Here is a 24,391-nt window from a genome sequence, read left to right as displayed (position 1 = left end):
AGAGTCCCCATAAACCATATATACAAGTGTGTGTGTGTGTGTGTGTGTGTATGTATGTATATATATATATATATATATATATATATGTATATGGTGATGTTTAATCTTATAATGCATTATAAAATGAAGTGAAGGCAAACATTTGTTATATTGTTATATGTTAAAAATATATATTTAATTTGTTATTTATACTAAATAATCATGGTAAACAGTATTAATATTTATTGCTATTTTTTGCTACTGTATTGTTACTTTTGAAGAAAATTTTGCCCTCACACCTGCCAAACTCAAGGTCTCTTAATAGATTGTTACTGACCTCTAGTGGATGATCAGGAGCAGAGAGAAAATGCAAGTTATAACTACAAGTCAGGAAGAACTTTATTGCCAAGAGTGCTTGCACACACAACGCATTTTTTTTTTCTTGGTACTGAAGCTTCCAGTGCACAAATACAACAACAAGAAATATAGTAATACATTTAAGAATAAAAAGTAGAAAAGTATAGGTTTAGTCATAATAAACATATTTATATTATGAACATTTACACTATTATGAATAATATAAACTAAATTTACATAGATATTGCACTAAGCAGTGAGGTATTGCATTTACAGGCATATGCCCTGGGAGGCATTTAACAGTTTAAGATGGGAAATGGCCTGTAGGAAGAAGCTGTTCCTGTGCCTAGATGTTCTAGTGCCTAGTTATCTGAAGTGCCGTCCAGATGCAACAGTTCCAAGAGGTTGTGGCCGGGATGAGTGGAGTCTGTAATGGTTTTACCTGCCCTTTTCCTCACTTTGGAAGAGTACAGGTCCTGGAGGGTGAGCAGGGGGCACCAATAATCCTCTCTGCAGTGGTGTTGTCTGCAAACATCAGGAGCTTGACAGATGGGTCTTTTGAAGTGCAGTCATTTGTGTAGAGGGAGAAGAGCAGTAGCGAGAGAACGCAACCCTGAGTGAGGCACAACAGTGCTGGTAGTGAGGGTCCTGGATGTGAATTTTCCCAGCCTCACTAGCTGCTGCTTATCTTTCAGAAAGCCACAAGTATATTTCATTTCACTTCAGTGTACTCTAGTGACATTGTTCTTGTAGTCTTGTCAGTTTGTGTGTGTGTGTGTGTGTGTAGATTCACTATTTGTGCAACTGAAACTGGTAATGTCATAAAATCATAGCCAGGTCATGAATCACCAAAACATGCATCACCAAAATTGACAAAGGTCTACGTAACTGGCCAAGAACCGAATCTGCCAGACTGTTTCGTTGTAAGTAAATCTTAACCCTGAATACCAGGATTGGCACCAGTTAATTGTTCTCAGACTGAGTGTGTTTCACGGTTGAGATTTCTCTCAAACAGTTAAGTTCTGGTACCCTCTTTCTCTGGTCCCAGCAGCGCTGGAGCAGTTACATGGAGCTCGCATCTTTACCAAGTTGGACCTGTGGATTGCCTATAACTTTGTCCGGATACGTTAGGGTGATGAATGGAAAATGGCGTTCATCACACCGTCAGGCCACTACGAGTATGCCGTACAGTCTGTCCAACTCACCCTCCGTATTCCAGGGATTCATGAAATAGGTGTTCTGGGGGTTCCTCCATTGTTTCGTCAATGTCTTGACAAGCTTGAAAAGTGCAAGTTCCACCATGACACCGTTCACTTCCTTGGTTACATCCAACATAGCATCCAGATGGACCAGAGGATGGTAACGGCGGTTGAGAGCTGGCCACAGCCATCATCCATCAAGCCCTTCTTTGGGTTTACCAGCTTCTACAGGACATTCATCAATAACTTCAGCAAGATCAGTTCGCCACTCACCTCCTTGCTGTGCAGTGGGCCCAAGTCTGTGTCCTGGAACACCAAAGCCGACAAGGCGACACTGGCTGGAGGGAACCAAACACTCATTTGAAGTGATCATGGACCACCGTAATCTAGAGTACCTCCAAAAAGCCAAGAGACTGAACACTCATCAAGCTCGCTGGGCCCTATTCTTCACTTGATTTAACATCACCGTAACTTACCGACCTGGTGACAAGAGCCAGAAGTCTGACGCTCTATCCCATATATACAATCCAGTGACCACTACTACTCCTCTGGAACCCCTTCTCCCTCCAGCCATCATTGTCAGTCCCATCTAGTGGTCCTTCGATGACCAAATTGCGGAAACCACGCGGTCTGAGCCTGCTCCACCAGGAGATCCAGAGGGACGGACCTATGTACCAACTTGCTTTCGTCTGTCACTTATGGGCTCAGTACACACATCAACGGGCTCTGGACACCCAGGCAGCCAGCTGACCCTCTTGCTCATCAACAACCACTACTGGTGGCCCAATATGGCCCGTGAAGTCTCCTGATATGTCCAAGGATGCTCAGTCTGTGTCATATCAAAAGCCCTGCGCCATCTTCCTGAGGGTAAATTGGTACCTGTCCCGAGTCGACCCTGGTCTCACATAGGAATTGACTTCCTCATTGATCTACCACCCTCTGACTTCCACACCTGTGTCCTCATCATTGTAGGCTGCTTCATAAAGGCTTGTAAATAAATTTCACAGAGAGGGCTACTTACTGCCCTAGAAATGGCCAAAACCCTCTTCCAGCAACTCTTCCGTCACTTTGGGATACCCGAAGATATCATCTCTGACTGTGGTCCCCAATTTGAACCGTATCATAACAGGGGAATGAAGCAATGGAAAGAGTAAATTAACAATTGCTGGACGAACCATCAGTTTCAATACTGTAAAGCACCTTTCTTAACAAAAAGGGTTTACAATCTTAATACTGAATCGCCATTTAGTGTTCAAACGATACTTGCAAATGCCTTAGCTGTCCGGATCTGCAGTCTCAAGAGAAATCCTTGATGGTTTGGTCCGCTGGCGTGGAAGTTGTAATCAATATCTTCTGCGTTGAATGAAGAAAATGAAGACAAACTTTGCGCTGTTAATTTGACTCTTTGTGGTCACTGCAGTTGTGCATGGCTTGATGTGAATGGAGGCCTACCAGCACGGCTCGGGCCAGGTGGCCCTCACATAGTATCAACAGGAACAACAAAAAAAAAAAGGACCAGAAGCGGGAACAAGCAGAGAGAGAATCTTGTGTGTGGGGGCCTTTTGAACTCTCCAGAAGGTCGCCACCTTCAAGTCTTGGCTTGACCAATGAGAAAGGTGCAATTCTCTGGCCGGTGATTTCCTTTGTTTGAAAGTGAGTTCACTTGCATGGGGGGAGTTAACTAGAAAGTTTGTGTCCATGTATACTCTGATAAATATAACAAACATACAATGCATTCTATGGTATTGTGATGTCCATCAAAATGTGAGTCATTAAACAAGGAGTAATTTGATAGTAAACATCACCTAGATGAAATACATTATCTGGTAATTCCAACTTTCAGGCATGCATAACACTATACAACATACAAAAGAACAATATAAAAATAGTAATAATACACAAAATGTACTGGGTAAATGCATGTTCATTCATTTAGACAAAGTTGTCAATGAATTAGTGACAAAGATTCCATTTTTATAGACCAAATGATTGTGGTGACCTGTGTTTTCCTGATAAAACACTGTCTTTGAAGTGTAGGTGAAGAGCAAATGGTGATAGTGCTCAGTGCGGAAGCCAGACCTTACGGGGCCTGCATGGGTGATTGACTTTTACAATTGTGTTTGAACAGAATTCTCTGTGTCAAGACACCACAGGACTAACACCTTTCCAGTGTATACTCAGCTACCAACCGCCCCTGTTTCTCTGGTCAGGTGAGCCTTCCAACATTCCAGCTGTCCATCATTGGTTCCAAGAGATCGAGAGAGTCTGGGACTCAGGTCACATCCATCTACAGAGGACAGTTCACAGACAAAAGAGGGTGGAGGCTTCACTCAACACCCACACACTATTGGTGGGTGCTGAGGGTGTAGCTGACTCTGTGACAGTGTGAAGGTGAGGTGTCAAGTGAGACCCCCTTTTCAACCCACATACCTCTGCTAACACAATACCATACAATCTTTCAGTTTTATTTTCTATAAAAGGTGGATATTGTAGTGTTCTGATGTTTAGGCAAAAGCCAATCACATGTCTGAATCAATATATGCCTTATTCCTATTGGTTGCTCTATCTGCCAGTTAGATCTAGGTGTTTTGACTATGCGCATGTTACTGATGAGCTAGTGCTCATGGTCTGTGCCTAAGAAAGTGAGTGTAAAATTTCCTGTTAATATAAATAATGTGTGTGTCCTGAGCCTTTATCTGCACCTTACTCATACAGAGCAAAACAACAGATAGTAACCACATAAATAAAAAAAAAAAAATACTAGCTACCATTAGGTGGAAATTTACATTCCATGAAGCAATGTGCAAGAGTCCCTCAAATTATTCGAGTTGATTTTTTTTTTTAAGTTGTGTACATTTTGGGGCTTTTTTTTTTAAAAAAAAAAACAAAAAGGTTCTATCTTTAAAGGACTATGGAATGCAAAAAACTTTGAAGCTCAATATCTCAAAACTGCTCAGAATGCAGATAGAACCTTATAATTATATAATACAAAATTTGAGAAGTGACTTTAGAGAATAGGTGTATTATTACAAAAGAAGTATATTTGTCAAGAAAATTCCTTATGTTTTGGTCCCCTTGAGGAAAACAGCTTATAAATCTTACTAAATTATGTTTCGTTTTTTTTTTTTTTTTTTTTTTTTTTTTGAAAACGTGTGTGTGTGTGTGTGTCTTCTTGTATATATGGTTTATGAGGACACAAATGTGTATAATAACATGGGTATTACAATGTAAACATGGTTTACGAGGACACTTCCTGTGTCCTCATAAACCAAATGGCTTAAAAACAAACTAAACAGTGTTTTTTTTTTTTTTGAAATTAAAAAAATGCAGACGGTTTCCTGTGATGGGTAGGTTTAGGGGTAGGGGTAGGGGTAGTGTAGGGGGATAGAATGTACAATTTGTACAGTATAAAAACCATTACGTCTATGGAGAGTCCCCATAAACCATATATACAAGTGTGTGTGTGTGTGTGTGTGTGTATGTATGTATATATATATATATATATATATATATATATATATGTATATGGTGATGTTTAATCTTATAATGCATTATAAAATGAAGTGAAGGCAAACATTTGTTATATTGTTATATGTTAAAAATATATATTTAATTTGTTATTTATACTAAATAATCATGGTAAACAGTATTAATATTTATTGCTATTTTTTGCTACTGTATTGTTACTTTTGAAGAAAATTTTGCCCTCACACCTGCCAAACTCAAGGTCTCTTAATAGATTGTTACTGACCTCTAGTGGATGATCAGGAGCAGAGAGAAAATGCAAGTTATAACTACAAGTCAGGAAGAACTTTATTGCCAAGAGTGCTTGCACACACAACGCATTTTTTTTTTCTTGGTACTGAAGCTTCCAGTGCACAAATACAACAACAAGAAATATAGTAATACATTTAAGAATAAAAAGTAGAAAAGTATAGGTTTAGTCATAATAAACATATTTATATTATGAACATTTACACTATTATGAATAATATAAACTAAATTTACATAGATATTGCACTAAGCAGTGAGGTATTGCATTTACAGGCATATGCCCTGGGAGGCATTTAACAGTTTAAGATGGGAAATGGCCTGTAGGAAGAAGCTGTTCCTGTGCCTAGATGTTCTAGTGCCTAGTTATCTGAAGTGCCGTCCAGATGCAACAGTTCCAAGAGGTTGTGGCCGGGATGAGTGGAGTCTGTAATGGTTTTACCTGCCCTTTTCCTCACTTTGGAAGAGTACAGGTCCTGGAGGGTGAGCAGGGGGCACCAATAATCCTCTCTGCAGTGGTGTTGTCTGCAAACATCAGGAGCTTGACAGATGGGTCTTTTGAAGTGCAGTCATTTGTGTAGAGGGAGAAGAGCAGTAGCGAGAGAACGCAACCCTGAGTGAGGCACAACAGTGCTGGTAGTGAGGGTCCTGGATGTGAATTTTCCCAGCCTCACTAGCTGCTGCTTATCTTTCAGAAAGCCACAAGTATATTTCATTTCACTTCAGTGTACTCTAGTGACATTGTTCTTGTAGTCTTGTCAGTTTGTGTGTGTGTGTGTGTGTGTAGATTCACTATTTGTGCAACTGAAACTGGTAATGTCATAAAATCATAGCCAGGTCATGAATCACCAAAACATGCATCACCAAAATTGACAAAGGTCTACGTAACTGGCCAAGAACCGAATCTGCCAGACTGTTTCGTTGTAAGTAAATCTTAACCCTGAATACCAGGATTGGCACCAGTTAATTGTTCTCAGACTGAGTGTGTTTCACGGTTGAGATTTCTCTCAAACAGTTAAGTTCTGGTACCCTCTTTCTCTGGTCCCAGCAGCGCTGGAGCAGTTACATGGAGCTCGCATCTTTACCAAGTTGGACCTGTGGATTGCCTATAACTTTGTCCGGATACGTTAGGGTGATGAATGGAAAATGGCGTTCATCACACCGTCAGGCCACTACGAGTATGCCGTACAGTCTGTCCAACTCACCCTCCGTATTCCAGGGATTCATGAAATAGGTGTTCTGGGGGTTCCTCCATTGTTTCGTCAATGTCTTGACAAGCTTGAAAAGTGCAAGTTCCACCATGACACCGTTCACTTCCTTGGTTACATCCAACATAGCATCCAGATGGACCAGAGGATGGTAACGGCGGTTGAGAGCTGGCCACAGCCATCATCCATCAAGCCCTTCTTTGGGTTTACCAGCTTCTACAGGACATTCATCAATAACTTCAGCAAGATCAGTTCGCCACTCACCTCCTTGCTGTGCAGTGGGCCCAAGTCTGTGTCCTGGAACACCAAAGCCGACAAGGCGACACTGGCTGGAGGGAACCAAACACTCATTTGAAGTGATCATGGACCACCGTAATCTAGAGTACCTCCAAAAAGCCAAGAGACTGAACACTCATCAAGCTCGCTGGGCCCTATTCTTCACTTGATTTAACATCACCGTAACTTACCGACCTGGTGACAAGAGCCAGAAGTCTGACGCTCTATCCCATATATACAATCCAGTGACCACTACTACTCCTCTGGAACCCCTTCTCCCTCCAGCCATCATTGTCAGTCCCATCTAGTGGTCCTTCGATGACCAAATTGCGGAAACCACGCGGTCTGAGCCTGCTCCACCAGGAGATCCAGAGGGACGGACCTATGTACCAACTTGCTTTCGTCTGTCACTTATGGGCTCAGTACACACATCAACGGGCTCTGGACACCCAGGCAGCCAGCTGACCCTCTTGCTCATCAACAACCACTACTGGTGGCCCAATATGGCCCGTGAAGTCTCCTGATATGTCCAAGGATGCTCAGTCTGTGTCATATCAAAAGCCCTGCGCCATCTTCCTGAGGGTAAATTGGTACCTGTCCCGAGTCGACCCTGGTCTCACATAGGAATTGACTTCCTCATTGATCTACCACCCTCTGACTTCCACACCTGTGTCCTCATCATTGTAGGCTGCTTCATAAAGGCTTGTAAATAAATTTCACAGAGAGGGCTACTTACTGCCCTAGAAATGGCCAAAACCCTCTTCCAGCAACTCTTCCGTCACTTTGGGATACCCGAAGATATCATCTCTGACTGTGGTCCCCAATTTGAACCGTATCATAACAGGGGAATGAAGCAATGGAAAGAGTAAATTAACAATTGCTGGACGAACCATCAGTTTCAATACTGTAAAGCACCTTTCTTAACAAAAAGGGTTTACAATCTTAATACTGAATCGCCATTTAGTGTTCAAACGATACTTGCAAATGCCTTAGCTGTCCGGATCTGCAGTCTCAAGAGAAATCCTTGATGGTTTGGTCCGCTGGCGTGGAAGTTGTAATCAATATCTTCTGCGTTGAATGAAGAAAATGAAGACAAACTTTGCGCTGTTAATTTGACTCTTTGTGGTCACTGCAGTTGTGCATGGCTTGATGTGAATGGAGGCCTACCAGCACGGCTCGGGCCAGGTGGCCCTCACATAGTATCAACAGGAACAACAAAAAAAAAAAGGACCAGAAGCGGGAACAAGCAGAGAGAGAATCTTGTGTGTGGGGGCCTTTTGAACTCTCCAGAAGGTCGCCACCTTCAAGTCTTGGCTTGACCAATGAGAAAGGTGCAATTCTCTGGCCGGTGATTTCCTTTGTTTGAAAGTGAGTTCACTTGCATGGGGGGAGTTAACTAGAAAGTTTGTGTCCATGTATACTCTGATAAATATAACAAACATACAATGCATTCTATGGTATTGTGATGTCCATCAAAATGTGAGTCATTAAACAAGGAGTAATTTGATAGTAAACATCACCTAGATGAAATACATTATCTGGTAATTCCAACTTTCAGGCATGCATAACACTATACAACATACAAAAGAACAATATAAAAATAGTAATAATACACAAAATGTACTGGGTAAATGCATGTTCATTCATTTAGACAAAGTTGTCAATGAATTAGTGACAAAGATTCCATTTTTATAGACCAAATGATTGTGGTGACCTGTGTTTTCCTGATAAAACACTGTCTTTGAAGTGTAGGTGAAGAGCAAATGGTGATAGTGCTCAGTGCGGAAGCCAGACCTTACGGGGCCTGCATGGGTGATTGACTTTTACAATTGTGTTTGAACAGAATTCTCTGTGTCAAGACACCACAGGACTAACACCTTTCCAGTGTATACTCAGCTACCAACCGCCCCTGTTTCTCTGGTCAGGTGAGCCTTCCAACATTCCAGCTGTCCATCATTGGTTCCAAGAGATCGAGAGAGTCTGGGACTCAGGTCACATCCATCTACAGAGGACAGTTCACAGACAAAAGAGGGTGGAGGCTTCACTCAACACCCACACACTATTGGTGGGTGCTGAGGGTGTAGCTGACTCTGTGACAGTGTGAAGGTGAGGTGTCAAGTGAGACCCCCTTTTCAACCCACATACCTCTGCTAACACAATACCATACAATCTTTCAGTTTTATTTTCTATAAAAGGTGGATATTGTAGTGTTCTGATGTTTAGGCAAAAGCCAATCACATGTCTGAATCAATATATGCCTTATTCCTATTGGTTGCTCTATCTGCCAGTTAGATCTAGGTGTTTTGACTATGCGCATGTTACTGATGAGCTAGTGCTCATGGTCTGTGCCTAAGAAAGTGAGTGTAAAATTTCCTGTTAATATAAATAATGTGTGTGTCCTGAGCCTTTATCTGCACCTTACTCATACAGAGCAAAACAACAGATAGTAACCACATAAATAAAAAAAAAAAAATACTAGCTACCATTAGGTGGAAATTTACATTCCATGAAGCAATGTGCAAGAGTCCCTCAAATTATTCGAGTTGATTTTTTTTTTTAAGTTGTGTACATTTTGGGGCTTTTTTTTTTAAAAAAAAAACAAAAAGGTTCTATCTTTAAAGGACTATGGAATGCAAAAAACTTTGAAGCTCAATATCTCAAAACTGCTCAGAATGCAGATAGAACCTTATAATTATATAATACAAAATTTGAGAAGTGACTTTAGAGAATAGGTGTATTATTACAAAAGAAGTATATTTGTCAAGAAAATTCCTTATGTTTTGGTCCCCTTGAGGAAAACAGCTTATAAATCTTACTAAATTATGTTTCGTTTTTTTTTTTTTTTTTTTTTTTTTTTGAAAACGTGTGTGTGTGTGTGTGTCTTCTTGTATATATGGTTTATGAGGACACAAATGTGTATAATAACATGGGTATTACAATGTAAACATGGTTTACGAGGACACTTCCTGTGTCCTCATAAACCAAATGGCTTAAAAACAAACTAAACAGTGTTTTTTTTTTTTTTGAAATTAAAAAAATGCAGACGGTTTCCTGTGATGGGTAGGTTTAGGGGTAGGGGTAGGGGTAGTGTAGGGGGATAGAATGTACAATTTGTACAGTATAAAAACCATTACGTCTATGGAGAGTCCCCATAAACCATATATACAAGTGTGTGTGTGTGTGTGTGTGTATGTATGTATATATATATATATATATATATATATATATGTATATGGTGATGTTTAATCTTATAATGCATTATAAAATGAAGTGAAGGCAAACATTTGTTATATTGTTATATGTTAAAAATATATATTTAATTTGTTATTTATACTAAATAATCATGGTAAACAGTATTAATATTTATTGCTATTTTTTGCTACTGTATTGTTACTTTTGAAGAAAATTTTGCCCTCACACCTGCCAAACTCAAGGTCTCTTAATAGATTGTTACTGACCTCTAGTGGATGATCAGGAGCAGAGAGAAAATGCAAGTTATAACTACAAGTCAGGAAGAACTTTATTGCCAAGAGTGCTTGCACACACAACGCATTTTTTTTTTCTTGGTACTGAAGCTTCCAGTGCACAAATACAACAACAAGAAATATAGTAATACATTTAAGAATAAAAAGTAGAAAAGTATAGGTTTAGTCATAATAAACATATTTATATTATGAACATTTACACTATTATGAATAATATAAACTAAATTTACATAGATATTGCACTAAGCAGTGAGGTATTGCATTTACAGGCATATGCCCTGGGAGGCATTTAACAGTTTAAGATGGGAAATGGCCTGTAGGAAGAAGCTGTTCCTGTGCCTAGATGTTCTAGTGCCTAGTTATCTGAAGTGCCGTCCAGATGCAACAGTTCCAAGAGGTTGTGGCCGGGATGAGTGGAGTCTGTAATGGTTTTACCTGCCCTTTTCCTCACTTTGGAAGAGTACAGGTCCTGGAGGGTGAGCAGGGGGCACCAATAATCCTCTCTGCAGTGGTGTTGTCTGCAAACATCAGGAGCTTGACAGATGGGTCTTTTGAAGTGCAGTCATTTGTGTAGAGGGAGAAGAGCAGTAGCGAGAGAACGCAACCCTGAGTGAGGCACAACAGTGCTGGTAGTGAGGGTCCTGGATGTGAATTTTCCCAGCCTCACTAGCTGCTGCTTATCTTTCAGAAAGCCACAAGTATATTTCATTTCACTTCAGTGTACTCTAGTGACATTGTTCTTGTAGTCTTGTCAGTTTGTGTGTGTGTGTGTGTGTGTAGATTCACTATTTGTGCAACTGAAACTGGTAATGTCATAAAATCATAGCCAGGTCATGAATCACCAAAACATGCATCACCAAAATTGACAAAGGTCTACGTAACTGGCCAAGAACCGAATCTGCCAGACTGTTTCGTTGTAAGTAAATCTTAACCCTGAATACCAGGATTGGCACCAGTTAATTGTTCTCAGACTGAGTGTGTTTCACGGTTGAGATTTCCTTCTTGTCAGCACCATTGTTTTTGGGCAGAAGGATTTTTTCCATTAGTCAGTTCCAGTTTGTGGACTAATACATACAGTGGCACATAATATGAAGTTATTGCCTCTTTCTGGATATAACAAAGAATATATGGCTGCTGGAAAAAACTACAAAGTTTAAAGTAGTAATATTTATATACTTTTATGAAGTTTATTAATATTTTAAATTAGCATTTGCATTTATATTTATGTTTAATTTTAATTTTAGTTAAAAAAATACTAAAAACTAACATTTTAGTTTTAGTAATTTAGTTAAGTTTAGTAATTTTGTTGTTTTTGTTATTTTATTATTATTATTTTTTTAATGTTACTGTTTAACTTTAATTTTCATACCAGTTTTAGTTTTTAGTACTTTTAGTACTTCAACTACAACCTATTTCATTTAGTTGCCAAAGCAACATTTTTAATTTAAGCTTTTCATCTAATATTTATATTTTATTTTATTTTAGGTTTATTTTAATTACCAAATTTTAACGATTTTTAATAGTTTTAATATTAGTTAACAAAAAATACATTATCACTCAATATTTTTGGTGGGCCTGACAGATATATTTTATTATTTTCATTATAAATAGTTTTTTATTATTTTATTTCATTTTTCAATTTAATTTTGTCAAATTATACGTGTTGGGGGTAATGCATTACAAGTAATGCGAGTTACATAATCAGATTACTTTTTTCGAGTAACTAGTAGAGAAAAAAATTACTTTTAAATTTACAACAAAATATCTGAGTTACTTTTTCAAATAAGTAACCCAAGTTACTTTGTTTTCCCATGTATTGACCGACACCTCTCCGGTGCCCATGTTGAGAGAAACCTGGGAGTAAGTGCAGAGGTGTTGTGTGCGCTGTGAGAACATAATGAGTATTGTAGTTCTAGACTAAATGTGAACATGCATTTACTCATCTCACTTGCACAAAACAGATTCAGTATTCCTCAAGATGAATAAAAAAAGTGAAATGCAAACTCAGAATATTACACAAACATGCAATAATTAAATAGACCTAATTAAATAGAAATTACACAAATATACTGTATTCTTACTTTTTTTAAACCAGTGTATTTGCTGCTGATCTTTGATGATCCAATTGAGCCATACTAATAAGCAAAAATGACTTTTGTTTTTATTGCTGAAGAGTGTTGAACTTTCCTTTCTTGCATCCTATTCTTCATCCAGAATGGCAGCACAGCTGAAAATTTGCTTGAGTTGCGCACTCTACTGTACAGGCATGAATTTGCATTTACTTTAGCCTGAGGCTTATTCATTTCACTTTTGGTGTAGGCCTTTATATTTGACCAAAATTTAACATTTGTATTTTTGTTTTTAAAAAAACTTACAAGCAAGCCTAGCCCAGTAACTAAGTAACACAATTAGTTATGTTGTAACGCATTATTTTTAAAAGTAACTTTCCCCAACGCTGCATATGGTCAGAAAAATTCCAAAATACTTTTCCTAAACTTTTAAGTAAAAAAAATCTTTTCTTACAATCTTTTGTAAATTCTTGTATATCTAAAAAATTACAGTTTTAGTTCCCAAGTCATTTCTCATTTAAAGTAGACTAATTGACATTCATCAGAAGTAAAATTAATTAAACAAGTGGAGCTCATCTGTTATCCATTAGCAATCAGAATTATTCAGCACTACATAAGTTTTGTACTGTGGCTTTAGCAAACATTTACTGACTAAACAGATTGAGCAGCCATCTTTACTGCATTCTAAAGCTGGGTGCACATTGTGCGATTTACAATAGTCCTTTACGATTGTTGCTTGTCAGACTGTACGAACACGATCCTCATGTCACACATCTCAGCTGTTCTATATGTCAGACTGTACGACAGTCAAGACACGTTAAAAACGGACGTGCGCTTGAAAACTTGTCTGGAGTTTTACATCATCAACCCACACACATTTGGTGACAGTGAGCTGCATTACATGCGGGACTGAAATGGTGGTTAACAAAGAAATCTCTAGCGTTAATTTTGATCACGGCTTATCTTGAAAAATTAAGACAATTTGATGTTTGTCGTAGGAGAAGTCACACTGCAGGACTGTGCGCCGAATCTTCTGACACTGCCAGAATTTCGTCGAAGGTGAAATTTGATCGCAACGGTCATTAATCGGCTGTCGGTGAACATGTCAAACTAGCGATCAAAGACTACAGATTTTTGCCTAGGATTGTCTTGACGTTGATACATCCCCGTAGATCCTCTGCTCCAATCCTGATCATCTGGCTGCTTCCCATCCATCTCTACAAAGAAACAGAGAATGTTGAGGCCCCGATATACTTCAAGCGAAGATCTTTTTCGTTCTTCGTTTAGGGGTAAAACGAAGTTCTAAATACTTGAGCAGCGATATACTGTAATCAAACATCTGACGCCGCCCACACTGCTGAGGCGGTTCGATGAATATGTAAAAATGTTGCACGCTTTCTTCTCAGTAACAAAATAAACAAAAAAGCAAGGATTTTTAAATAAAGCATAAGAAAAGCATCTGATCATGGCAATGTGGATATGTTTGTTTGCACGAGCTCTGTAATTCGGCACTCCAGTAAAGTCACGTTGTGTTTATATTTTGGATATATGAATATGCTAATTAACCCCGCCTCCACTTACTCGCACGAGCTCCAAAGATCCATTCGGTGAACTTACTGAGGTAAACGCTGCACAATGGTATCGCTTTTTACAACGCCAGACACATAACGGTAATTGATATGATTAGCTTTTTGCTTGACTACATTATCAAACAGCTAATGATGTGTTGCTAATGTTACAAACCATGTTCCCGTTCGCAAGTCAGACAGCTGTCTTTTAACAATCATGAGACGCTTTGAACACCGTCACTGGAAAAAGGCATATAGTTCATCATAACATACATAATAAATCTGCTGTATTGCCAAATCTACTTGATTTTTTGTATCAACAGAAAAATATATCGGGATATATTCTCTAGAGACTCCTGCTTCAGAGCTGTCATGGTTAATAATATGCTAAAGCCCGCCGGCACGTTGACAAGGTTATAGTGGCGGGCTGTCTTATTCATAACATTATAATTGTATACACTATTGCAATAAAGCGTTGTGAATTCTTTGGGCTTAGTTGCTGTGTTTCGGAGTGTTGTTACGGGAAGAACGTATCCACAACAGCTACATTATTCTGAATACGTTACTTAGTTCAAGTTCATCTGTGCGTGATTTTGTGCAAATAGTTGTATTATTTTTATTTTGTATAAATATCTGAATTATCTTATATAGGATGTGTTCCGTTGAGTTAATTAACCTCCTAGCTTCAGATTATGGGTATTCATTCTCTTCAGCTTCAGCGCGCATGCAGCTCTAACAGCAATGATGATATTTCAAACAGTCATTAAAGATGTTTACTATTACTGTAATATTAAAAATGTTTCATATTTTTTTCAAAAACATTAATGCATTATTTTTAATAACTAGCACTTGTATTGTTCTCGTATTATTTTCATCAACATATGGTTTGATTAAAATAATTTCCTTATTTCCAGTTAGGCCTATTTATTCCAACATGGCACATGCATTTTGTTTCTTTATTGTCTAAATAATGTTGTCAAATGACTTGTTTGCATTTTTCCCAAATAGTCTCATTTAGATAACATCATTGCTGTTTGAGCTGCTCGCGCTGAAGCTGAAGAGAACACCAATAAACTGAAACGCTTTGCTAGAAGGTTAATTAACTCAACAGAACACATTCTATATAGGATAATTCAGATATATTTATACAAGATAAACATATTACAACTTAAATTTGCACAAAATCATGCACGCATGAACTTGAACTAAGAAACGTGACTGTAGCTCCTGTTGTGGATGCGTTCTTCCTGTAACAACACGGCGAAACACAGCAACTAAGCCCAAATAATTCACAACATTTTATTACAATAGTGTATACAATTATAATGTTATTAATATGACAGCAACAATCATAGTTATTAATGATTTGTGTTGCTGTTTGAGTGCTCCCTAGAAGCTAAAGATGATCATCACTACAATGAAGCGCTGCTGTGTTAGTTACTGTGTCGGACACAAAAATGGCGGCGGGCATAGCGGAAGTGACGTCTTTGAAACCCATGGATAGGTAAGCATGAGATTTTTTAAAATCAACACGAAACAGGGAGCCAGTGTAAGGTCTCCAAAATAGGAGTTATAGTGTCCTGTTCCTAGTCAGGATTCTACCAACAGAATTTTGCACAAACTAATTTATTCAGGATAGCTTTTGAAACCCCAGCCAGCATAGCAATAATCAATGCAGGGAAATATAAAAATGATAATCAACTTTTCAGCCACAGGGAAAGACAAGAGTGGCAATATTTCTAAGATGAAAAAAGATGTTTTGACAGTATTCTAACCTCAGGATCAAATGTTAAATTAGCATCAAATATCACCCCCAAATTTCAGCTTGGTGCTGAAGAACTCAAACTTATTACAAAGGTGAGATGAAGCAGGGACATTAGAGAATTTGTTAATGGAATGAAACGGTTGTCTAGAATTTCTTTGATTATTGACAATTATCTTTAAAAAATAATCAGACCTGGCTGATACAATTTCAGCCTTATATTTATGTAAGTGGTCTTTCCAGGCCTGGTGATTAAATCAAGCCACCATGCTCCATTTCATGACAGGATGCCTTTATTGCAGGCAGATCATCATTGTACTAGGGAGCAGCATGTACAAAGGATACAGATTATGAATTTAAAGGTGCAAATTAAAGGGGTCATATCATGAAAATCGGACTTTTCCCATGTTTAAGAGCTATAATCGTGTCTCTGGTGCATCTACCAGCACAGAAAATGTGAAAAAGGACAACTCAATAACTTTGTTTTGGTAAGCCTTCCTCTACAAGCATGTGAAAAATCTAGCCGTTCTGATTTCGCTCCCCTTGTGACGTAGGAAGGGGATCTTATTATAATATTACTGCCCGTTGAATCTGTATGTTTCCACCCACTGTGCCGCCATTGTTTTCACAACCGATGAGTAACACTGGTCCTAGAATGCAGCAGCAGCTGCTGTCCTGCAGTTTAGCTACAACCCTGATCAAAAACACTTGAATGTCTTCAGGATTACTAAAGCTACGTGAAGGAAGGTGAGTTGTGTCAGAGCAAAACTCTGAAGGACAGCAGTACTCAAGAACGACCGTCCCTGAGCTCGTGATATGTCTCAGTTATGTAAACATTATCACTGATCTGTTAATGGCTATAATAGCAAAACATACGAGTCTCCATAAACTCCTGGCATCTGAGCCACTAAGGACGCAGTGGTGTAATTTTATTTATGAAGGGAATGTGGCTAGATAAATTCATATACCAGTATGTGTAAGTCATTAACACTAGAATGCTACACACGAGGTTCAGTAAAACACAGGATTTGCACAGAAGTTGATTCTCAAAGATGGATCGATACCAACTGATCCAATTTCATATATATTGATTTCGTGATGTTTGCAAATTGTCTTCCTGAATGTGTTTAGTTAGCACGTTGCTAATGTACTGTTAAATGTGGCTAAAGTTACCATTGTTTCTTACTGTATTGTGCACATCATAAAAGCAGTTTCTCATTCTTTTGAACAAATTGCTAATGCTTTAGTACATTCAGGCAATTGATTATGTACAACTGTCTGCTATTTCCTACATTATCAATTGCTAATATCATGTTGCTCAAAATGTATTATATGGTTCTCTGTTGAACAGTCTTACCCTTCAAAACATCTAGTCATTAGTTCATTGCACAAGTCATTAAATGCAAAATGGTTGACCTAGTAATCACAATGTGTATATACAAGTATATTATCTATACATTTCTATTAAACTTTTGTAAATGTGTCCTGAATTGATGAATTTTGCAGGTGAATCCTGAATTTCACTAATGTATTCAGGGGAATGTAAAGCATTAGATCAACCAATGACCCAAACAGTTCTCTAAAACAGCTCAAAGATGCATGTCATGAATTTTCAACTGGAAAGCATATATAGACAGAGTACAACACAAGAGTTACAATTTCTGATAATGGAAGAACATCATGGAAACAAACAGGGTCAACAGCTGGAAAGAAGAAGAGGAGTAAGGATGTGTGGTAGAAGGGTAGGGAGGCAAAACAGATGAAGAGGTAGGTAAAGCAAAGGGGGTGTAGGCACGTTTCTGGTGAAATAAGGACCACTAGTAAACAATGTTCTCAATCATGACCTTACAATGGCTTATGTGGGTCTAAAGGTGCAGCTGAATGTTTGGAGAAAAACCTTTTCCTCAATCATTCAAGTATTTCATAGACATAACAGGTATGTATTCAGCAATGTGCACTGCACTCTAATATGGTATGCATGCTATAATCTTAATATTACAATAGCATTTTTACACTTACAGTAGCATATTACACATGCTTTACACTTACAGTATAGTAGGCTAAATGAACTGTATACAGATACATGCTATATCACACACATACACATGAATACATATATACAGTGTATGTATATAGTCTTGTCTTTTTCATTTATCACAAGGACATTTTACAGTAATTTGTTGACAGACCAACAGTAAATACAAAACTGTGAATCCTGTCCAGTCTTTTGCAATCAATCTCCCATATACAGTAATGTGTCCATTTGTACTGTTAAAATTGATATATGCCATACAAAGTGCAGTCTTGTGCAGTTTCAATCAATGTCATAAAAACTGTAGCCATAGTTTACATCTGAAATATTCATCACTGTTATATTGAGAACATGGCTAAGCATTTTGACTATCTTGTTCGAGAACAATGACACAAGGACTTGTCATTTTGATGGCACTGATATGTTCATTGACATAAATACTTGTTTTTGAGAGATGAACTAAGGATTTTGAGCAGGTTACAGGCTTTTGCAGTTTTGCAATTTTGTACAAATTGTTTCAAGAAATGAACATACTGTTTTGCAAATTTTAAGGATGATTCGAGAAATGTACCAAAGCAACTGAGAAAAACTGTAAAGGAGTATATTATTTTGTCATTTTGCTGAATTACTTTATGTGGATCATGGCAACATATTCCTATAACATTTTAAGTTCAGATCATTAATTACACTTTGCAACACTCTTCATTAAATGTAACGAAGAGTGTTGCAAAGTTTTTTATTCTATTTTATTCATCTCATTTATTGACACATTTTCATTATTTGTACATCTGAAATGGGAAAACAGTATGAAGTCACAGACAGGCAACCAGAAGTCCAGACTTAGAAATATTCAAGAAATATTCAGACTGGCACTCTAGTTGGAAGCGATAGTCCTGTCGATCCAGGAGCGCAGTTGGGAGATGCGGGCGTAGACTCCAGGGAAGCTGGTGTCACAAGTCCTGGTGCCCCAGGACACAGACCCCACCAGAGTCCAGACCCCTGATCTCTCACACACCAGAGGACCACCAGAATCACCCTGTGGGAAACACATAGACACAAACACACATTTGAGATTGAAACAACAGCAACATTGATATGGGAATGTGTTTGTCTTGATCTGTCTTCATATACCTGGCAAGATGAGGATCCAGAGGCTCCAGCACAGATCATGGCATCAGTGATTATGCTCTGACCCCAGATCTGCCTGCACACAGCAGGACTTGTGATGGGCAGACCTGTCTGCTGCAGGATCAGAGGACTCGCTGACAAAAGAGAGGCAGACATCAGAAAGGACAGATCCGTAATTTTTTACAATTCGTCTGTGTCTAACCGGTGACTCACATGTGGTGGCAGTTCTGCCCCATCCAGTGGTGAAGCAGCGGGTTCCAGGCAGGATGTTGATGGTTGATGGAGCCAGACATACAGGAGAGATACGGGGAGTGAAGACAACTGGAGACGCAAGTTTCAGCAACGCAATGTCATTGTTGAATGTCGTGCTGCTGTAGAGCGGATGGGTGATGACCTGACCATACAGATAAGGATGAATGGTTAATAGTGAAAGCTGACTTTATAAAAAGTAAACTAAGATGTAAGACTTTTCTTATACCCTATATCAGAATATAGTTTTTATGTTTTCTTTCCTGTGCTGAATTGTGTTGTACAATAGCATACAGTACAGATGACAAAAAATCTTTGATTAGAAAGAGACATGTTGACCTACATTGTTTTTACCAATTTTTCACTTTTCAACTTAATTGAGATTTTTCATTTTTTAAAAAAATATTAGGTCACCAATTAAAAAAAACACCACCGTTTAACTTTTTAAATAAAAATAATTAAATTACAAATGAAAAATATGTAAGTTAACAGTTAGATAATGTCCAAACCAAAGAACAGAGTAAAACAACAATTTAAAATGGCTTATCAATTGGATGCTTAGAAATAGCATAAATAGTCTATTCTTTATGTTATCGGCATTGGTCATAAAAAAGCAAACTCAACTGGTCTCTTTTTTTCAGTGTCATCTCTGCTCCAGTAAGTTCATTAAATATTGTTACCTTGGAAACTAGTTTGACCTGGATGGGTTCAACATTGGAGCTACGATTATGTTCTCCAAGAATGACACGATGATAGCCGACCCTAAAAAGAGAGAGATAAAGACAAAACTAACTGTAAAAAGACAAGATCTACAGCTTCTATTAAGCGCTATTGTATGTGACGTTTGTCAGATTGAAGACTCTTACACGACACGGCAGTGAGCAGCAGTGAGAACCCAATTCTGGTTGATCAGGGATCCACCGCAGAAGTGGAATCCGTTGGGTAGCTGTTTCAGAGGTAAAAGCATTGAAAACATGACATATACTCTTTGAACAAATCAGGAAAAAAAGCCGGCCAATACACAGTTACCTGGAGAGAGACCTGCCAGGGCCAAGAACCAGAGATGGCATTCTGTCCGTTCACAATCCTGCTGCCAATCGTCTGTGGCTTAATCTGTGGCACTCCACAACCTGTTGATAAAGAACGGAAGTTCATGACACAAGAATGAAGCTCTTTATTTAGGTTTTGCATTTTGTAAATATATATATATTCACCCATCACTTTTCTTGCAAACTTCTAAAGAAGACACCTACCCAGAGCAGAGGCCACCAGGGCAAGGCAGGTAATGGTGAAGATCATGATGTCTCACTGTTGTATCTGTAGGTGCTCTCTCTTGCTTTTATATCATTTACAGCAGCTGCTAAATCTGGGAAGTGATCAAGGTCCATCCCAGCAGCTCAAATAACCTGAGAGCTGAGGAGTGTTAAGATCTGTTATCTCTGAATTGTTTAAACTGTCGTACGTGCAAAGAAGATGAATTCTCTATTGTTTGAAGGGGTTTATGACTTCTGTCTATTTCCTTGACAGGCATTATGACTTCAACTCTGTCATTATCAAATCTTTTGAGTGGGAAGGTTTTGTTGTTGTTGTTGTGAAATTTCATTCATTTTCATGCAAAGTGCTTCCTTAATGAAGTTCTTCCTAAAAGTGTTTCAGCAAACTTGCAGTAAATGAGCTACTTTCCCGTTAAATCTGTGATGTTAACTAATCCCATATTCAAACTTGCATGCCACTCAAGATAGTGATACTGAAGAGGGAGTGAAATTATGGGATTATGTTACACTATGATTATATCAGTTATGAGAGCTGTGAAACGTGAAGTGAAATATCAATTTCTATAACACCACAAGCAGTTTAGATAACAAAATTAAGGACAGTAAACTGTGGAAATTTTTTTTTTAAGACATGCTATTTTGTGTATTGGTTTGGTTTATTTATTGTTTATTTATTATTTTTTTTTTCTTTGTTTATTGGTAATCTACATGTCATATTTATGAGTGGAAGATAAGTTTGATGCAACTTTGCAAAAGTTTGATGGGTCTTGGTCAGTTTTATAAGATTTCAAATGTTTAAATATCAGATAACACTTTATTTCGATAGTCTGCTTAGGCATTAGGCACTTAGGCATTCAAGTAACTTTGCAACTACATGTCAACTACCAGTCATTAGAGTACTAGTAGACTGCTCAAAAGGGATAGTTAACCCAAAAATGAAAATTCTGTCATCATTTACTCACTCTCATGTTGTTCAAAAGCTGGATGAGTTTCTTTGCTCTGTTGAATACAAAATAAGATATTTTAAAGAATATTGTTAACCATATAGTTGACGGTAGCAATTGACTTCCTACCGTCAACTGTTTGGTTACCAACATACTTTAAAATATCTTTTTTTTGTGTGTTTAACAGAACAACAACAAAAACGTCAGGTTTGGAACAACTTTAGGGTGAGTAAGTTTTTACTCACCCAATTTTCATTTTTGGGTGAACTATCCCTTTAATATCTGCTAACACTTTATTTTGATGGTCCCCAGACATCAGACTGACTATAACAGACTGACTATAAGTAACTTTGCAACTTGCAAGTACATGTAACTTATTCTACTTGCCCAAACCCTAACGTCTAACCCTAACCTAACATTCTACTAATACTCTGAGAGTTAGTTGACATGTACTTGCAAAGTTACTTAAGTCTAAAGTGGACTATCGAAATAAAATGTAACCAAAATCTTTGTGATTCAAGCTGAATTAAATGCTAGCTGTTTTGGCTTTATTTTGATATTAAAGTTGTTAACATTATAATGTGTACAATATATTTGGTTCAGTTTGTTCACAATGCAGGGAAAGACAATAAAGGCTTTTTAAACTTCCTCACAATACACAATACAATACATGACGTACTTAACCACTGAAAAACCTGTGAAAACCCCTACTTCATTGTTTCATTCAATGACACATCTGAGCAGGTAAGAGGAAAACTTTCTGCTTGGAGATGTGGAAGAAAATTTCTGCCAATGAATTTATATATTTATCACATCTCTCTTAGTTCTTTCTTCAAACCATCAAAAACAGCAAAATGATGTGGCTCATTTTTTGATAACATATTTTGATTTGATTTTGATACAGCTTGATTTGTTGCCAACATAACTCAACATTATTTAGTTGAGTTATCAATACTGACAGCCTGTTTTTTTTTTATTATTATTATGCAACTGGTTAGAAGATGCTGATCAATAGTAGTGTAGTCTGCTCTGAGAGGCACCTTGTTAACAATCTAAATTTGCAGCTCTAAATGAGCAAGAAAATATTGCATAGGGCTTTAATTCTAGTAATAATTTACTGAATAACTTTGTGACAGCAGGGCGGGGCGAGAGACCAAGTTTTTTTTTTTTTTTTTCTCCCTTGCCTCTCTTGTCTCTGTCACTCCTTGTGCTTCTGTCTCCTTTTCTCTCGTTTCGTCTGTCCTTACCCCCAGGTGCTGCGGCCGCCAAGACTGGCCCCCGGGGGGAGTAGAGCGCAGTCTCGTGGGTACCCCACGGTCTGCGAGGGTCGATGGGGGTATGTGACAAGCAGGGCGGGGCGAAAGCCGCAAGGGAATGGCGCGAGGCTGGTGGCGTGATTGCTAAAAAGTGTCACCTGTGCTTGGCACCGGCCTCATATCTCTCATGGAGGAGCTCCGGAAGCATAAAAGGAGGAGTGACGACAGTAATGGATGAGAGAGGACCAGGCCTGGACTTTACGTTATTAGGGGTTCAAGCATGTAGTGCTGAAACCCTATTGTAATTGTTAGGATTCTTATTATTCTTTTTCTTCTGCCGTAAAACTGATCGTGCAGCCCAAACCGTAAGGCCTAGAGACTTGAAACTTTGTCAGGTGATAGTACAAAAATCGAGGAGAGGTTGACAAAAGTATGACCCAAATCGGCCAACAGGTGGCGCTACAGCGATCAAAAGCGCGAAATGGCTCATAACTCCTAAAACGTTTGTCACGGACTCAAGTGTCTTATATCATTGGAAAGCAAAACGTATATCTCCGATTTCATTTCCAGTATGCAAATTTTACCGCCATTTTGAATTTTGTCAAAAACCTACTTTTTTGAACTAGTCCTAGGTTTTTCGCCAGATCGGAACCAAACCAGTGCAGAAATGTTCTCTGGAGTCTGAATATCATTAATTATCAAAAAAAAGTTGAAATTTTGATTCACGGTCACTAGGGGGCATAAAAATCTCTGTAATGGGAGGAGCCACTTTTACTAAAATGGCTATAACTCGAGAACAAAATGAGATATTTGCACCAAACTTGGTACACATGTGTATGGGCTCAATCTTTGGTCACGATAAAAAAAATCGCATCAATTGGACACTAGGTGGCACAATCCGGTTGACTTGAAATTTGGCATTTATCTTTATTTAACAATTAGCGTATCTCAAAAAAAATGGCCACCATCGGCCAATGAAGTTTGAGCACCTATTAGACAAGGTTAACGGAGGCCGATTGGAACGAAACTCGATGAGCATGTTCGACTCATGGTCCTAGAGGTCTGTAAGAATTTTGAAAGAAACCGGCCACAAGTTGGCGCTAACGAGTTGTACGCCTCAGTAATCACGTGGTGTTTCACAAAACCACACAATATGCATATCATTTGATAGATCTCCTCATGCTGAACAACTTTGCCTCAAGAACCAATGCTGTCCATCAAATCGTTCATTAATTATTCGCAAATATGTGAAAAACCTACTTTTGCGAACTAGTCCTAGGATTTTCACCCGATCGGAACGAAACCAGTGTAGGAAAATTCTATGGACTTATCAAAAAAAGGCTGAACTTTACCCTTTGGGTCACTATAACTGGGTCATTTAGATAATGGATGTGGTTAAATATACCCAAAAGCCTATAAAACCTAAACAAAAACTCAGAACTTCACGAAAATAGGTGAGCACATGCAGCATATGACTCTAAAGAAGCACGGCAATTTTTGTGTAGATCGGACCATAGGTGGCGCTATAATTGTGAAAAAACTTTAAAAAAACATATGTTTTTAATGGTTTTTGATGAAATATATATAACTTTGGATGTGGTTGATTTATTTTCACGGGAGTCACGTCTTTAGACTCTTGAATCCTTGCCGAGTCCAACAATACCAAACACGGTAGGTTTCACTTTATGGTTTGTGCTACGTTGTGATTTAGCGCTTAAAAAACTTTTGCGAATATCTTCGAAACCGTTAGTCCGATCGAGACAAAACCACCGTAGGAAACACGAAACCTAAGTTGGTTTACTAAATGTTATAGCCCAAATGTCAAAATTTTGAT

The 24,391-nt window shown here is 38.2% G+C and overlaps 1 protein-coding gene across 4 annotated transcripts in view; it reads right to left on the bottom strand.

Annotated features, from left to right (window-relative positions):
- Positions 1-16,674: 16,674 nt before the first annotated feature.
- Positions 16,675-24,391, bottom strand: part of zgc:171592 (uncharacterized protein LOC100003031 homolog) — a 47,118-nt gene continuing 39,401 nt past the window's right edge. For 2 of the 4 annotated variants that reach the window (XM_051862290.1, XM_051862291.1), the window contains exons 3-7: positions 19,950-20,029; positions 19,764-19,845; positions 19,048-19,228; positions 18,838-18,968; positions 16,675-18,742 (exon numbers count right to left, since the gene is read on the bottom strand). In XM_051862290.1, coding sequence (XP_051718250.1) covers positions 18,581-18,742; positions 18,838-18,968; positions 19,048-19,228; positions 19,764-19,845; positions 19,950-20,029 — 636 coding nt within the window. In that variant the 3' untranslated portion in view covers positions 16,675-18,580. Of the gene's footprint in view, positions 18,743-18,837; positions 18,969-19,047; positions 19,229-19,763; positions 19,846-19,949; positions 20,030-20,112; positions 20,214-20,297; positions 20,434-24,391 lie in introns of those variants that run through there. The other 2 variants (XM_051862292.1, XM_051862293.1) reach the window with 2 other exon arrangements.

Source organism: Ctenopharyngodon idella, chromosome 15 (genome assembly GCF_019924925.1).
Source record: "Ctenopharyngodon idella isolate HZGC_01 chromosome 15, HZGC01, whole genome shotgun sequence".
Lineage (NCBI taxonomy): Eukaryota > Metazoa > Chordata > Actinopteri > Cypriniformes > Xenocyprididae > Ctenopharyngodon > Ctenopharyngodon idella.
Note: the sequence above shows the minus strand (reverse complement) of the source record. Positions and strands in the feature narration are given on the sequence as shown.